At 38.4% G+C, this 16906-nt stretch overlaps 1 protein-coding gene across 2 annotated transcripts in view; it reads right to left on the minus strand.

Annotated features, from left to right (window-relative positions):
* Nucleotides 1-15995, minus strand: part of THOC1 (THO complex subunit 1) — a 53193-nt gene extending 37198 nt beyond the window's left edge. Inside the window, exons 1-9 of one of the 2 annotated variants that reach the window (XM_058438568.1) lie at nt 15903-15995; nt 13441-13514; nt 13287-13347; nt 12012-12078; nt 8194-8312; nt 7691-7739; nt 7186-7281; nt 2312-2394; nt 598-671 (exon numbers count right to left, since the gene is read on the minus strand). In XM_058438568.1, the coding sequence (XP_058294551.1) occupies nt 598-671; nt 2312-2394; nt 7186-7281; nt 7691-7739; nt 8194-8312; nt 12012-12078; nt 13287-13347; nt 13441-13514; nt 15903-15956 (677 nt within the window). In that variant the 5' untranslated portion in view covers nt 15957-15995. The remainder of the gene's footprint in view (nt 1-597; nt 672-2311; nt 2395-7185; nt 7282-7690; nt 7740-8193; nt 8313-12011; nt 12079-13286; nt 13348-13440; nt 13515-15902) is intronic. The other variant, XM_032152677.2, reaches the window with a different exon arrangement.
* Nucleotides 15996-16906: the final 911 nt, after the last annotated feature.

The following is a 16906-nucleotide window of genomic DNA, read 5'->3' on the forward strand; positions in this document are numbered from 1 at the left end:
TTATCTAGGAGTTTGGTGATTGTTTTGTGACCAGAAATAGGCCATAAGAACCTAACTTTTGTTTGTTAGCCTATGGGAAAATTGATTTCATTATACATCATTTCACTTAATGTTGCAGTTTCTAGAACCTATCTATGCCACTGAGGATTGCTTCTGGAAGAAAAGCACAGGGCTACAGAGGAGGAGATAAGAAACAGTTTAAAGAGCAAGGGGAGAGAAGGAGGAAAGGCTTCTTAACTTGCCTACTTCATTAAAAGTTAGCCCAATACACACAGGCACTGGGTCCACAAATTTAATGGAAGGGATTAAGGGGAGGAGCTCCTAATGTTGCCTGTGGTTGGCTTTTCAAATGCTGGGATTATGCATAGCGTAGGGTATATAAACAATGAACTGTCTGCACATAATATAGAAACCAGCAGATAAAGCCCATTAGTGATTTACGATTTATTATTTTAAGTAATATACATGAAAATTACAAATGAAAGAAATTTCTTATAATTTCTTTCCTCCTTGTCTATCTCCTCACTCCAGAGAGGATACTCAATAAATTAAAAGATTATCTCTGTAAGTCAAAAAGCTTAAGGTCTGAAAACTCACCATGTTGTTGGAGCTTCCTCATCTCCCATTTCGCCTTCTTCTACATCCATTCCTTCTTCTCTATCTTCAGTGTGCTAAATTAAAAAAAAATGTATAGCCTGTCATGAAGCAGTCATCAGGCAAAGAGATAAATGCTAGAATAACAGGTCAGTTACACATTCCTAGGCAACCCACAGTTAGAGAAGTCTAGTCACTATCTAGACCTATAGTTAATCTGTAAGGCAATCAGAATTTTACCTGATGGACAGAAGAACTCAAGAGCAGTATGACAATGATATAACACAGTCATGAAAACAGTAGAAAGTTTCAAATCTGCATTTCTAAACATAATCAATAGATTCCCTCTGGGAATAAAAGGCTAAATGTTTTGGAAATGCACAAAGACAATTCAACAATAAAATGAGCAAACAGCATCAATAGCTAATTCACAGAAGAAAAATAAATTCCAACCAACATAAGTTCCTCAACACCAATAATGATCAAGGAAATGAAATTAAAACTAAGAAGACTTATTTTTCAAATATATACATCAATTAAGCCAATATTTTTTAAAAATTGATAATTCACACTGTTGGGGTGAGGCTGTGGGGAAAAAGGGCAGGCATTCTCCATGTGCCACTGGTGGCTGTATAAATTGGTATAACCTTTTTGAGAAGTAACCAGGCAATAGCTATTGAAATATGAAATATGCATATATTTTAACCCAGTAATTTTACTTACTGGAATTTATCCTAAAAAGACATCTGCATAATTGATGCAGACGATGCAGACTGATGCAATATTATACACTACTAGACACTGTAACATTGTTTTTCACTATCAGAGATAATCTAAATGTCCACAGGCAGAGAAATGTGATATATACACTCAGATTTATCAAGAGCCATTTAAAAACTAAGATAAATTTAAATCTTAAAGGAAGAAAGTGAATTTCAGAATAGTATGAATGACCTCATTCTGGAGAAAAACAACGTTTGTACATATACACAAAAAGTCCTGGTACGGTGAGACAGAGAATGTTATGAATGGTTATAGAAATAATATGAATTTATAGAAAAAATATTCTGCAAAAAATAACCCAATGTTTAAAACAGAAAGTACATCTACTCTATAATCTACCTTATGATTAACACTATTAAAACAGAAAGTATAGCTACTTTGTTAATCCACTTTAATAGAAAGCTATGCCATAATCTACCATGGTCTACCTTGGATTACAGAATAACTGTACATTCTATCTTAAACACTGCTTGAATTTTTTACATACAAAACATTATTTCCATAAGTTGGAAATAAAGTTAAAAGTTTTTAAATTTTTGATGACTTATAGGCCCATTTACATGAATTTTTTTTTTTTTTTTAATGAGACAGGGTCTCACTCTGTCGCCCAGGCTGGAGTACAGTAGCATGATTAAGGCTCACTGCAGCTTGACCTCCCTGGGCTAAGGTGATTCTCCCACCTCAGCCTCTCGAGTAGCTGGGACCACAGGCATGCACCACCATGCCCTGCTAATTTTTGTACTTTTTTGTAAGAATGAGGATTTGCCATGTTGTCCAGGCTGGTCTTGAACTCCTAGGCTCAAGTGATCTGCCCAGCTCAGCCTCCCAAAGTGCTAGGATTACAAGTGTGAGCCACTGTCCCTGGCCCCACATAAGTTATCTTAATAACAAACTTGTGAATATGTTATCTGAGAAGATTTCAAATCAGCCTCACCTTCTGACCCAGGGTGCTTTCCTGCTCATTGGTATTGAAAACAGTGACATTTTCCAGATTAAACTGACTCTGCAAGTTAAGACCTAGTAAAAAAACAAAAAAAGATTCAAAGCAAGTCCAGTGACACCTAAACTTATGTATGAATATAACTTGTGTCATAATCAAAACTACAAAATGCTAAATACATAAAGAGCAGTCAAAATTAACACATTTGATTTTCAAATCCTTTCAAAAATTCATTTCTTAAAAGTACCTTTGGAGTATGGGCATACCTTGTTTTGTTGTTCTTCACAGTTTCTTGTTTTTTAAATAAATTGAATGGCAATCCTGCATCGTGCAAGTCTATCAGCACCATTATTTCAACAGCATATGCTCACTTCCTCTGTCACATTTTGGTAATTCTCACAATATTTCAAACTTTTTCATTATTATTGTATCTGTTATGATGATCTGTGTTCAGTGATCTTTGAGGTTAACATTGTCATTGTTTTGCCACAGATTTGTTTTTGCCACAAACTGCACCGATCTAAGATCTAAGACAGTAAACTTTTTTTTTTTTTTTTTGAGACAGTGACTCACTCCTGTCACCCAGGCTGCAGTGCAGTGGCATGATCATGGCTCACTGCAGGCTCAGCTTCCCAAGCTCAGATGATCCTCCCACCTCAGCCTCCTGAGTAGCTGGGACTACAGGCAAGCACCACCATGCCTGGCTAAATTTTTTTGTATTTTTAGTAGAGACGGGCTTTTGCCATGTTGCCTAAGCTGGTAAGATAGCAAATTCAATCAATAAATGCTGTGTGTGTTCTGACTGCTTCACCGATCAACTGTTCCCATGACTCTCTCTCTCTCTCCTTGGGCCTCCTTATTCCCTCAGACAAGACAAAATATTGAATTTGGGCCAACTAATAACCCTACAATGGACTCTAAGTGTCAAGTAAAAGGATGAGTCTCACATCTCTCACTTTAAATAAAAACGTAGAAATGATTAAGCTTAGTAATTAAGGCATGTCAAAAGCCGCGAGAGGCTGAAAGTTCTCTTGCGCTTAACAGTTAGCCAAGTTGTAAATGCAAAGATAAAGTTCTTGAGGGAAGTTAAAAGTGCTACTCCAGTGAATACACGAATGATAAGAAAGCAAAATAGCCTTACTGCTGATACAGAGAAAGTCTAAGTGGTCTGGATAGACAAGCAAACCACCAGAGAAAGGCTTTAACTCTCTTCAACTCTGTGAAGGCTGAGACAGGTGAGGACACCACAGAAGAAAAGTACGAAGCTAGCAGAAGTTGGTTTATGGAGGTTTAAAGAAAAAAGCCCTCTCCATAACATAACAGTGCAAGGTGAAGCAGCAACTACCAATGGAGAAGCTGCAGTAAGTTATCAGAAGATCTAGCTAAGAACATTGATGAAGGTGGCTACACTCAACAGATTTTTCAATGCAGATGAAACATTCTGATATTGGAAGATGCCATCTAGGACTTTCATAGCTAGAGAGAAATCACTGCTTGCCTTCAAGGGACAGGCTGACTCTCTTTTTAGGAGCTAATGCAGCTGGTGACTTTAAGTTGAAGCCAATGTTCATTTACCATTCTGAAAATCCTGGGGCTCCTGAGAATTATGCTAAATCTACTCTGCCTTGGCTCCATCCATAAAAAGACAAACCCTGATGACAGCACATCTGTTTACAGCATGGTTTACTGACTATTTTAAGGCCACTGTTGAGACTTACTGCTCAGAAAAAAAGATTTCCTTTCACAATATTATTGCTTATTCACAATGCACCTGGTCATCCAAGAGCTCTGATGGAGATGGGCAAGGAAATTAATGTTGTTTTCATGCCTGCTAATACATCATCCATTTTGCAGCCAGTGGATCAAAGGGTTATTTCAACTTTCAAGTCTTATTATCTAAGAAATACATTTCATGAGACTATAGCTACCATAGTGATTTTTTTATGAATCTGAGCAAAGTAAATGGAACACCTTCTGGAAAGGACCTACAAATCTAGATGCCATAAAGAACACTTGTGATTCATGAAAGGAGGTAAAAATATTCACATTAACAGGAGTTTGGAAGAGGTTGATTCCAACACTCATAGATGACTTTGAGGGGTTCAAGACCAGTGGAGGAAGTAACTGCAGATCTACGTAGTAGAAACAGCAAGAGAACTATAATTAGAAGTGGAGCCTGAAGATATGACAGAATTGCTGCAATCTCATGATTGGACTTGAAACAGATCAGGAGTTGCTTCTTACGAATGGGCAAAGAAAGTGGTTTCTCGAGATGAATTCTACTCCTGGTGAAGATGCTGTGAACACTGTTGAATGACAACAAAGGATTTATTTCTGAGACAGAGTTTCACTACTGTTGCCCAGGCTGGAGTGCAATGGTGCAATCTCGGCTTGTTTTATATTTTTTTTCTGAGACAGAGTTTCGAATATTACATAAACTTAGTTGATAAAGCAGCGGCAGGGTTTGAGAGGACTGACCCTAACTTTGAAAGTTCTACTGTGGATGTTACCAAACAACATCATGTGCTACAGAGAAATCTTTCGTGAAAGGAAGAGTCAATGGGTGTGGCAAACGTCATTGTGCTATTTTAAGAAATTGTCATAGCCACCCCAACCTTCAGCAACCACCACCCTGGATCAGTCAGCAGCCATCAACATCAAGGTAAGACCCCCCACCAGCAAAAAGATGACAACTTGCAAAAGGCTTTGGTGGTCATTACCGGTTTTTAGCAGTATTTTAAAAGTACGGTATGTACATTTTTTTAGATGCTATTGCATACTTAATAGACTACAGCATAGTGTAAACATAACTTTTATATGCACTGGGAAACCAAAAAATGTTGGTTGAATGAATATTGCTTTATTGCAATATTCACTTTATTGTGGTGGTCTGGAACAAAACCCACGGTATGTCTGTAAACAGAATTCTATATACACTATAATAGAGTTGATCCTTATTATTCATGACTATTCCAGAACAATTCCACAGAATGCATTATAGAATTTATAATTCTGTTGACGCACAAATGTAAATTATATTAATGAAAAAGTGATAATGTATAACAAATAAGTAAATACATTATAGTTAATGAGAGCCAAGTTTCTTACTGTTAGAGAAAGAGGTTAATAAACAGATCTACCGGTGCTGGATTCAACTCACAGGTATCGGTAGAATCTCATATATTTTTTGCTGCTGTTCATGTAAAATATATACTGACAGATACAGAAACAAATACAGATGAGTATCATTAGTATACACATATGTCTTTCCTAGGTCTGGTCTCTGAGAGGGCCTAGAAGTAGTGATACTCCAGCAGCAATGAGCACATCTTCTCAAACATAACAGCCAGTGATAACCAGACACACAAAGAGGCAAGATACCATGAGTGAGAAACAGTCAAAACAGACAGGAGAAACAGACCCACCAAGACTTATTTAAGGTATTGGCATTACCAGATACAGACGATAAAGTAACAATGCTTACCAAGTTTAGAAAACTAAAAAAAATTCTTAAGAAATTATTCAGAATCAGGTAGAGAGAGAGAAACAGATGAAAAAATATATAAGGAGTAAAAAACAGAGGATACAGTGAGAAGGTATAATGGATGTTTAATTGAAGTTCCAGAAAAAGAGGCATACACAATATTTGAAGAGATAATGGCTAAATTTTTACAAACTTGATGAAAGACTCTAATCCATACATTCAAGATGTCCACAATCCTAAGCAGGACAAATAAAAAGAAATTTACACAGAGATACACCATAGGAAAACTAAAAGAAAACCAAAGGAGAAAAAAAATCTTAAGCGCAGAGAAAAAAATCTAGATTATCTTCAAGAAGTGAGACTGACATCTGACTTGACAATAGAAAAATGGGAAACAGAAGACAAAGTAAAGATTATTTCCCATGAGATGAAATCCTGTATCTAGTGCCAATCTAGAATCTTATATCTATTGGGAGGAGGTCAAAATATCAATATTAACAGGAGTTTGGAAGAAAGAAAGGAAAAAAAAAAAAGGAGAAGCAACGATTTTTAGGCAAAACACAGACCTGCACTAAAAGGGAAAATGATCACAGACAGAAAGCCAGAAATACAGAAGTGGTAAATCTGTACTAACCTTGACCACATAAAATAAGTATGAAAGAAAACAACACAGACATAGGATGACAAAAAGAAAGCACATAAACCACTGCTAACATACACTATAGGTCTTTCTACATGCAGGCACTATTGTAAGCTCTTCACATGTTTTAATTCATTTAATCCTCAGAACATATAAAGTAGGTGGTACATTAGCCCAATATTAAGGAAGGGAGAATTGAAGCAAGGAGATATTAAAATCTCGCATATTTGAACATACTGGGGAGGGGGAAGGCTCTGGAGAACAAGCAATGTCCCATTTCAGGAGCTAGATAGTGGTTATACAGTATTTGTTTCATTATCATTTGCTTTATGTACTTTTCTATATGAGCATTATATTTCACAATAAAAATTTGTTAAAAAAAGAGAAATGAAAGGAAGTCTATATGGCTAAATAGTTGTGACTGAGAGAGAAAATGGAAACACAAACATAGGCATACATTATGAAATATAGATATGATGGTTTATATCTACATGTTTCAGTGTGATTCAACTGTACGTTAATAAGCTTTGAACTTAAAAGAATCCATGACTTTGTTTCAGGATTACCTGTATTATATACTAGGACTGCTATAACTATTTATAAGTAAAAGAAAATAAAGTGAAATTTCTATGATGTCTTTCAACTTTTTAGAACCATTTTTCTCATTATCATGACAGATTTTAATCTATTAAAAACTGGAAAAGATTTTCCTGCAGAAAACTCATTTAATGCATAAAAGCTTACCTGATTTCTCAGACAGAGGGAAAAGCCTGGCCAAAAAGAGCTGAATCCGTCCACAGAAGACTGTATTCTGGGATTTAGACAATCTTCTTAGGAGATCTAACAATATATGAAAATGAACATTACACAGAAAAGATAATTCTATGTTTATTACAACCATACCTAAAAGTTTCTAAACCAGTTTGTCAAGAGTATTTTCCTAAAGCAGTAGTTCTTAAATTGGGGGCCGAAACCACTGCCACAAAAAAGTACTATAAATTAGGAACAAAACAAGTTCAACATGACATGAAAAAGACAAACTTTACTACATTTCTAACTTTAAGCTTATGCCCAGAACAAAAACAGTTTAAAGTGAATAATGAGTTCTAACAAATCAGACTGTTCGTTAAAAATGCAGATACCTAATCTATCTTTAAAATGTTATCACTGGTATTTATTAATTCAACCATGTGTTCTTCTGGGCATATTTACATTTTAAAAAGCAATCATTTTTCACTCAATTACTTACCATTGCACATACGTAGTAAGTAATTTTTCCCAGCAGAATAGAATGTATTCTGAAATTAAGATGGAAATTATCACTCTTCTTCAGAATTTGTTACACATTCTTCAATAATAAGTTGCCGGAAGTAAAATATTAAAGAACACTAACATGCACTGAGAATCTACCATGCCACTTTCACTTTTTTAAGCAAATAACATTTTCAATGAAATAAAAATATTTTCAGATATAAGATAACATGATACTAAGTAACTGTTTTAAACATGTGAAAGTGTGAATTTTCAAGTTAATTTTTATTACACAAATTAAATCAAATTTTGTATTTCAAGTTTTTCTCCACACATGGTTTTTATTTGGCTCTCCCGAGAGAGCAGTATATAATTTTTTCATAGGCACAAACTTGTTGGCAATCAGCAATACTACAAATAAATTAAAAAAAAAAATCTACTCTCAGAATTCTGGATCTATAGAAAGATAAAGTTAGCAGGAAAAGAAACTAAGGCACTTACTGATTTCCAAGTAGCAACATTTTTTTCCACAAAAGTGAATATTGTGTCACACTGATCCAAAGGAAGACAATCCAAAACATCTCCCAACAATACAAAAGGTGTAGATGCGGTACAAATACCTTCAAGTGGAGCACAAGCCAATTTAAAAGTTTAAAAAACTGTAGAGTAAAATAGCCTATGAAAAATAATTCTGAATATCTTAAAAGGTACACTTTGTTACTCATAATAAGGTTTTAAAAGGACAAGAAATGGAAGCAACCTAAAAGTCCCCAAACAGGACATACTTAAGTAATTTTTGATATGTGCACTCAGTAATGATGACAGTAATTCTTGACAAGATCTAGAGCATTTACTATATGTCAGGCACACTAAGTACTTTACATATGCTAATACATTTAATCCTTATAACCCTATGAGGTAGAATATATCATTATTTGCATTTTATAGAATGGGAAAACTGAGACACAGAGAGGTTAAATAACTTAACCAAGATCATAGAGCCAGTAAGTGGTAGAGCTGGGATACGAACCCAGGCAGTCTGGCTCCACAGTCTGTTTTCTTCACCACTAAGCTATTCAAAAGAATATAATGCAGCCAATTAAAAACGATGGTTATAACGACTATAATAACTTGGAAAAATGCTTATGATATGCTAAGTGAAAAAGGCAGGATTCAAAATTGTATGTACATATGGTTATGACATAAAAAAAATTCTTAAAAGACTATAGAAACTAAAAACCATTATACCAGATAAATGGTAGTTTTTAAAAGTAGAGGAATTAAGAGTACTGTTTTCCCTTCTTCTCATTTCCAAATGTTCTGTAATGTTGTTAAATTGTCTTTGTGATTTGAAAAGATTATCTTCAAAAAATAACAAGGTTTGATATTAACTATGATTTAACATTTAAAATAACAGTATTGTTTCAGGGGAAAGAATGGAAAAGTAGAAAGTTACTGTTTAAAGAACAACAAAATTAAGATTTTTCTTAAGAAAAGGTCTACTTAGTCTATCTAGACTACTTAGAATACTTTTACATCCCTACTCATTCTTCCTTCTATTTTAAGGCAATGAGTACTTACTAACACTCATAAGTGTTTAAGAAAAGTAGTTACTTAGGCATGGTATACGGAGGAAAAATATCTAGGGTGATCTAAGCCCAAAACAGTGCATTAATATACTATGTTCAGAAAAAAGGAAGAAATATTTCCAGCTATACTCTGCACTAGTAAGATCGTATCTGGAATGCGACGTGAGGGATATTGCCTAGAAGCAGTGGGTGAAATAAAACAGCACATTTCAACTCAATACAAGAGAACACACCAATAACCACATTTGTCTAACAGGACTCAAACAGTGAGCTCCACTAATGAGCATGATTCAGCAGAGGCTGAATGACCACCCATCAGGGATGTTACAGCAGGGAAGCAGTCTAGGCCAGAGATGAGACTGGACTAGGTGACCTCTAAAGTCCCTAACAATACTTAGATTCAATGATACTATATACCCTGCACATCCAAGAGATTTGAGAAGCATATTCTCTGCCCTTAGTTGCAGTATAGCCTGGAATAAGTTAACTCACATTTAATAATTACAGAACTTTTTCTAGATTCTACTGCCAAAATTCTGAGTCAGTAGAACCAAGCAAGGTTTGGGAATCTCATCTAAAAATAGATTCACTGGTGGTTCTGATGAGCCAGCAAGTCTAGGAACCATTGGGTTATAATGTGATTTCCCCCAAGAGCTTTCACAACCTGTGTCCCAGCTTCCACACCAATCTCTCTCCTTACCCTTACCTGGGCCACAGACATCCCTCTCTAGTTCCCACTCCCCAGTTCCCAAACACCATGCCACGCTCATCCTTCCATGGTTTTGTTCACAATGTTGTTTTCTGCATACTCTTCCTCCTCTTTACCACATGGTAAATTTCAACTCCATCTTTCTAAGCATAGAGCGAATGTCAGCTCATCTAAATAACTCTGATATCCTGAAGCAGGCTACTTCATCAATGCTTTTGAAGCACACTCTACATAAATATACTGCAGCATTTAGCACATCCTAACTAGTCACCTTTGAATGTAGACTATGAGCTTTTTAAGGTTAGGCATTTTTGCATGCTTTAACCAGTAGCGTCTCAAACTGAATAGAAGTTCAATAAATATCGGCCAAATTGAATTTAACAAAATATATTTATGGATAATTTAAAAACATGTCACATAAGCAATTATAGTCTGTCTCAAACAGAAAAATTCTCCCTAAAATAAAAATGCACTTATGCCTTTACAGTTTAAGCTCTTAAGTCCTTCTCAAAAGTTCCAAGTATAGACTAGACTTTGTACAACTTCTTCATTAAAAACATCACCAGCTGTGCAAGAGTAATGTATAAAGGTAATCGATGAACTAAGGACACACTGTACACTGTTTGACAGAAACTAGACAAGGAATATTACATTGTGGAACTCACCTAACTATGCCTAAACTTGTATAAAAGTTTAACAACGTGAATTTATGAACTTAAGTTCACAAAATAGTTTGCCCCTATACTTGGAGGTGTGTGCCAGTTTTTATAGAAGCATCAAAACAACACATAATGTGAATAATGCTTTACAGATTAAAAAGGAGTTTTCACATATATTATTTGAATTAATCAAATGAGTATTTTAACCAAATTGGTTAAAGAAGAATGCTGATAAACTGATTTTTTATTTCTTCTTTCTGCAAATATTTAATGAGCTCCTATTATGTGTTAGGCACTGTGTACTATGTGCATTGTTTACCCAAAGTCTTCTAAAGCTATCGCACACAGCCATTTTAACAGGCCCCTGCCCAGTTTTCCTGCCAGCAGTCACTTCAAATGGAATCATTCATCTGCAGCTGCTCTTTTTTTTTTTTTGAGATGGAGTCTTGCTCTGTTGCCCAGGCTGGAGTGCAGTGGCGCAAGCTCAGCTCACTGCAAGCTCTGCCTCCTGGGTTCACACCATTCTCCTGCCTCGGCCTCCCGAGTAGCTGGGACTACAGGCGCCCACCACCGTACCCGGCTAATTTTTTGTATTTTTAGTACAGACGGGGTTTCACCGTGTTAGCCAGGATGGTCTCGATCTCCTGACCTCGTGATCCGCCCGTCTCAGCCTCCCAAAGTGCTAGGATTACAGGCGTGAGACACCGTGCCCGGCCCGCAGCTGCTCTTTAGTATGGCACCCAATGCCCTTTATAAATGGACCTAACCTGCTTCTTTCCTCATCATCCTCATTGTCCTCTCCTCCTTCTGCTCTACACAATTCTCTAGCTATTCCCTTCTTAGTATGTCTAACAAATTCTTCATACCCCACATTCTAGTTCTCATGTTCTTTTCTAAAACCTCTCCTGACTCCTTTAGACTGAAGTTTAGAGAGCCATGTTGGCTCTATTCCCTCTAACTACACTTCATTCCCACTTTGACCATAGTACTTACACCATAGTAAGGCATGCATACATCTGTTTCTTTCATTAGCTCCACATAAGCAGGGGAATATGTTTTATTCACCATTGAATCTCCAGGTCCTAGCTCAGTACCAGGCACATAGTAGATGCTCAATGAAAATTTACTGAATGAACAAAACAACTGGAGAACCAAGAAAGTGCCAAAATGTGCACTGCATAATAGAGATGAGAAATAAGAGTGAACTAATTCAATTGGGACTTCTTGGCAAAGTTGGGAGTCAGGCAGAACTTGAAGAATAAACAAAATCAGATAGGTGGAGAAGTATGGGGAGAAGACGTTTTAAATAAGCATGTCATGTCCAAGATTACTTTAAACAAAACAAAACAGAACCATACTTACCTTCAGTTACTCCCCCAATAGCAAGAGAAATAATAGCTAAAACGTTTTCACATGATGAATGATTTATCTACCAACAGAGGAGAAACAATTTAATTTAGGGGCAAGAGTTCAGACTAAACTCGATTAACAGTAAAAACATGTACTCTGATATTAAATTGACTATCAGAAATATGGAATACAATACTTCTTATAGAAAACAATATTTTCTAATATGAAGTTACAAAAATTTAACAGTAACCTATAGAATCAATAGTTGTAGAAGTATGTCAAGTAACAGGTAGGCAACTCACTCAAAATCCAATGGTCTCAGGAAAATGGTTATATTAGCAAGATGAAGGCTATAAGCTAATCAAGGACAGAAGTGCTGAAGCCATAACTCAGCCAGTGGCACAGGGCAAAGGCAGGGCTAGGAGAATTAACTACTAATACACCCATGTGTCTGAGGGGTGGTTTTAATGGAAGGTAGTGCTTAGGTTCTATAAAATCATAATAACCGGCATTTACTGAGTGTTCATTAAGTGCTGTTTTACACACAACAACACTGAAAGAATGGTATTTCCCCTCTCACAAAAGAAACTGAAGCACAGAAAAGGAAAATAACTTTCCCAATGCCTCACAATGGAAAAGTGACTAAGTCTGAAGAAAATGAAAGAATCATTTTTCAATCAGACTTGTCTGAGAGAAAGGGACATTGTATTATGGACAATAGAAGGGAATCTAGCTTTTGGGGACCCAACCTTTGCTTGACCAAGAAGAAACTGTTGAAACTTTTCCTTTCATTCAGGTGTCCCATTATTGGTAAATAAATTCAGATTTTTCATGGTTAGACTTCTCTACCGAAGCTGGAGAGCCCTCAGTTATTTAAGTTTACTGATGAGGAGGATGCCAGAGGAAAATGAGGCAATGGAACCCCAGCTCCTAAGCTAAATATTCTTGGACTAGACCTTTCATGCCACTACAGGATGTGTCACTGCTTATACAGGAAAGTGAGAGAGCCCACCTTCACCTCTAGTTCTTCCTAAGACCTCATGTCAACTTTTCTTATCTCACTTGGAGAGGGCTCTTGTCATTTATTAAACCAAACCCTGAAAATGTACCTGTGCTATCAAAATCGTTACAGAACTTGTATACCGTCATCAAGTCAACTTTTACAAAGCAGAAAGCTTACTCTAAAAAAAGATGTTTAAATATCCAGTCTAAGAAAAAAAGCAATTTTTAAATAACATGGTTTATTAATTTGTCAGCAAAATTTTAACAATGGAAAAACATACTTACAATTTCTTCTTCTAGAACACCTCTGAAAGCTTGGTCAAGGGTACATTTTTTTTCATTTTCACTATTAAAAACAAAAGACATCCTCATTTTTCAAACAGCTCAGGGTATGTATAAAGATTGAGGCAAGTATTTTTCATAGATATCAATGCCTTACCTGCCAGGTACCTGGCTGAAGGTACTTAACAATGGCTTGATGTTTTTGTTGTTCAAGGCCTCTCTGGTAGACTTCTAAAAAAAAATTAAAATGGCAAATAATTGTAAAGATTTTGCTTATTATTTACTGAAAAATATATCATTCATTGATAGTGTATCTTTCTAACTAAAAAAGGCTTATACCTGGGAAAAATTACCTATCATTCTCTCAGTAATCCTTATTCCAGTGCTACTTAATGATATGGATCCTCATCACTTTACATCGGGCAAGAGCTTCCTTGCTGGACTTTTTCATTCTAGGTGATATTTCTGTCTCTTTAAATATCACATTCATGAGAGTATTGTGCTTAAAAAAAAAAAATCTCCAAATGGCTCCTTATTTGCACATTTTAGTTTTGAAGCTTCATAGCTCCCTTAAGGTCCTTGATAATGTTATCCCACTCAATTTACTCAAACTTAATTCCCAGTACTCCCTAACACATACTTTGCACTAAAGTCTAGCCATTTTTCATCACTTTCTATCAAACTCATTCTACTGTATTCACACATTCATGTTGCTCTTCCTACCTGCTCATCCAAATTCTATCCATTCTCCCACACCCATGTCAGGTCTCGCCTCCTGTAGGTATCTTGTTCAGTCCCTGACACGTAGCACTCAATAAAACCAGGCTGACAATCTGTAGATTGTTTTAAAGTAATCATAACTTAAAGACAAAAATATTGCAAAAGGCATTCATTCTATGAACACTCACATACACTTAGAAAGTCATCATATTACCTCACAGGAATTAGATCTATCCTAAATATTCCTTGCTCTGCCACTAACAGGCTGAGTAATTTGGGGCCTGTTCCTTTATCTCTTTGTGCTTCATTTTCGTCACCAGTTAAATAAGAGGGTTGTTGTAGATTTTTACTACCAGCAGCAGCTATAGTGGCATCACCTAGGAAGCTGGTAGAAATGCAGAATCTCAGGCTCCCTTCCAGACTTACTGAACCAGAATCTGCATTTCACAAGAAGCTTGAGAAACATTGAACTAGATGATCACCAATTTCATGGTCCTTTTCAGGGCTAGTATGATTTTTTTTTTTTTCTGGTTTTTTTTTTGAGATGGAGTCTCCCTCTGTTGCCCAGGTGTTGTGCACTCGCATGATCTTGGCTCACTGCAACCTCCGCTGTCTGGGTTCAAGCGATTCTCCTGCCTCAGCCTCCCAAGTAGATGGGATTACAGTGCCCACCACCACGCCTGGCTAATTTTTGTATTTTTAGTAGAGACGGGGTTTCGCCATGTTGGCCAGGCTGGCCTTGAACTGTTGACCTCAGGTGATCCGCCCTCCTCGGCCTCCCAAAGTACTGGATTTACAGGCGTGAGCCATCGTGCCCGGCCGCTAATATGATCTTGGATAGTCCTAACAGTTACTCTTAGCAGGCTTTCAAAGCACCAGAGATTGCAGCAAAACACACACAAAGAAAACGATTATGATGACATACACAAAATATAATCCATTTAAAAAAACCCTCACACTATATATATAAAACCCTGCAAACAAGAAAACTACTTACTACAAAGGATGAATTTTTCTTTCACAGAATTTTCATCCTGGCATCCCTATAACTACCTAAACACAGCCGATTATCTGAGAAATGTTGGTGCAAATGCTAGAGACGACTAGAGTCAGGCAACTTAAAAGTGTTCTTCATACTTACGTTGCTGTGACGAGCAACATAAAAAGAACAGAGTGTCTAAAGTCAGAAAAACCAGTGAAGTCACAACTTTTTGGGGGGTGTCAGCTTCTATCTCATGTACCAGGAATAACCAACTTAGCCTACTTCACAGTGTTACTCTAATAGTTAAATGAGAAAGTGCTCTGTCAAGTGTTTCCCAAATGCTCAAAACCACCCTTCCACATGGAGCAATAATAAAATAGCATCTGGTTACCCTTCCCAAGGTGATCTATCTGCCTTTTCCCGCTTAAGATCTCATCGATCGCTTAGGAGTGAGACACGGTGGGTTAAGGGGTGGTGAAGAGACGGCGGGAACAAGCACTTGGCAGCTCAGAAGCCGGGGGCGGGAGCCAGGTCTTTGGACTGAAACCACTCCCACCCTCCCCCTTCAGCAGCTCCCCTTCCCCTTCTCGAGACACCTGCCCCACTAAACGAGCTGAGAGGATGGACCCGACCAGTAGTAGTCTGCAGGTGGGCACTCCAAGCGGGGAGCCGAGGCTCCCAGCACTGAGTCCGGGGACCCGCTGGCGGGTGGGCGGAGGCGGACAGCCCAGCCCACAAGGAAGAGGCGGGTAGTGCGTCTTTCCCTACCCCTCAACCTCCGACGGGGCCCGGAGCGGACGATGAGGCGGTCACACCTCTGTCTCACTTTACCCCAGGGCAAAATTCGAGTAATTTCAGGGAGAAGAGGGCAAAGCATAGCGCCGGGTCAGGCCTGCACCCTCCCGCCTACAGCTCACCGTAAACCGCGTCCGCGCTTCGGGCAAACTGAAGAGCGGCGGCGTCGGAGACATTTTCTCGGCTGCGCGTGCCCGCCACTGCGCTGCGTCGCCTGCCGATGACGTCAAGCCGGGAGCAACGAGACTGCAGTCTCTGAGTCCGGCTAGAGCGGCCTGTGAACACCGGTGGGGCGAGGTGGCAGTTGGAAGTTTCCCTGGCGACTCAGTTCGGGTGGGCGTTGGGCGCCTGAGTCAGCCAAACAGCCTAGTCGGGGTTCTTGGGTAGCCTTTGGGGTGAGGGGACTTGGGCGGCCTTGGTCTGTAAGCTCTGCGCTCCCGGGCGTGGAAGAGACTGGCCACGCACCTGCGTTTCTGTGGTTTTCCTGGTTTGGGGAAAGCGGGTAAATGGCGGCTGGTTGCGGCTAACTGCGCCGCGCAAAAGGTAACCCAAGGCGCGTGGATTACCTGGGGAAACGGCTGGAGCAGTGGTCCTGGGCCGCCGGTCTGCGGTCATCCCGGGAGCTTAAGATTCGGAGTGATGATAGGCTCCGGATGTATGAGCCCCGTGGCTCATGGGCACTGTTCTCTCTGCTCCGAAATAGAAATAATACCGGTCTCACAGAGCTGTTGAAAAGCTCGACTGAAATAATGACCGCAACTGTGAATTGTAAAGCAATGTAAGTAGTATTTATTATTAAAAGGTCTCTACTGAAAGAAAGAGACCTAGGAGGAATGCAGTGCCCGGCGCTGATTGGAAAACGGGTGGCGCTGCGTCCTGGGCCGAGGCTTCCCTAGCAAAAACCTTGTCTCCCTCGCCATTTCGTCCCTTGCCTCCCTTCCCAGGAGAGACGTGGCCAATAGAAGCCGAGTGGCAGTAACTCTAAGTTGGAGTTACACGGTGGAGAAGGAAGCACTGAACCAGACTCGGGTAACTTCCTCTTATTCCCTTACACGAGTATCTTGTTCCTTTCTTCGAAGTCTGTAAATTTAAAATCCTAAGCCCCCCAACAACTGAACAGACCCCC

Source organism: Hylobates moloch, unplaced genomic scaffold (genome assembly GCF_009828535.3).
Source record: "Hylobates moloch isolate HMO894 unplaced genomic scaffold, HMol_V3 SCAFFOLD_5, whole genome shotgun sequence".
Lineage (NCBI taxonomy): Eukaryota > Metazoa > Chordata > Mammalia > Primates > Hylobatidae > Hylobates > Hylobates moloch.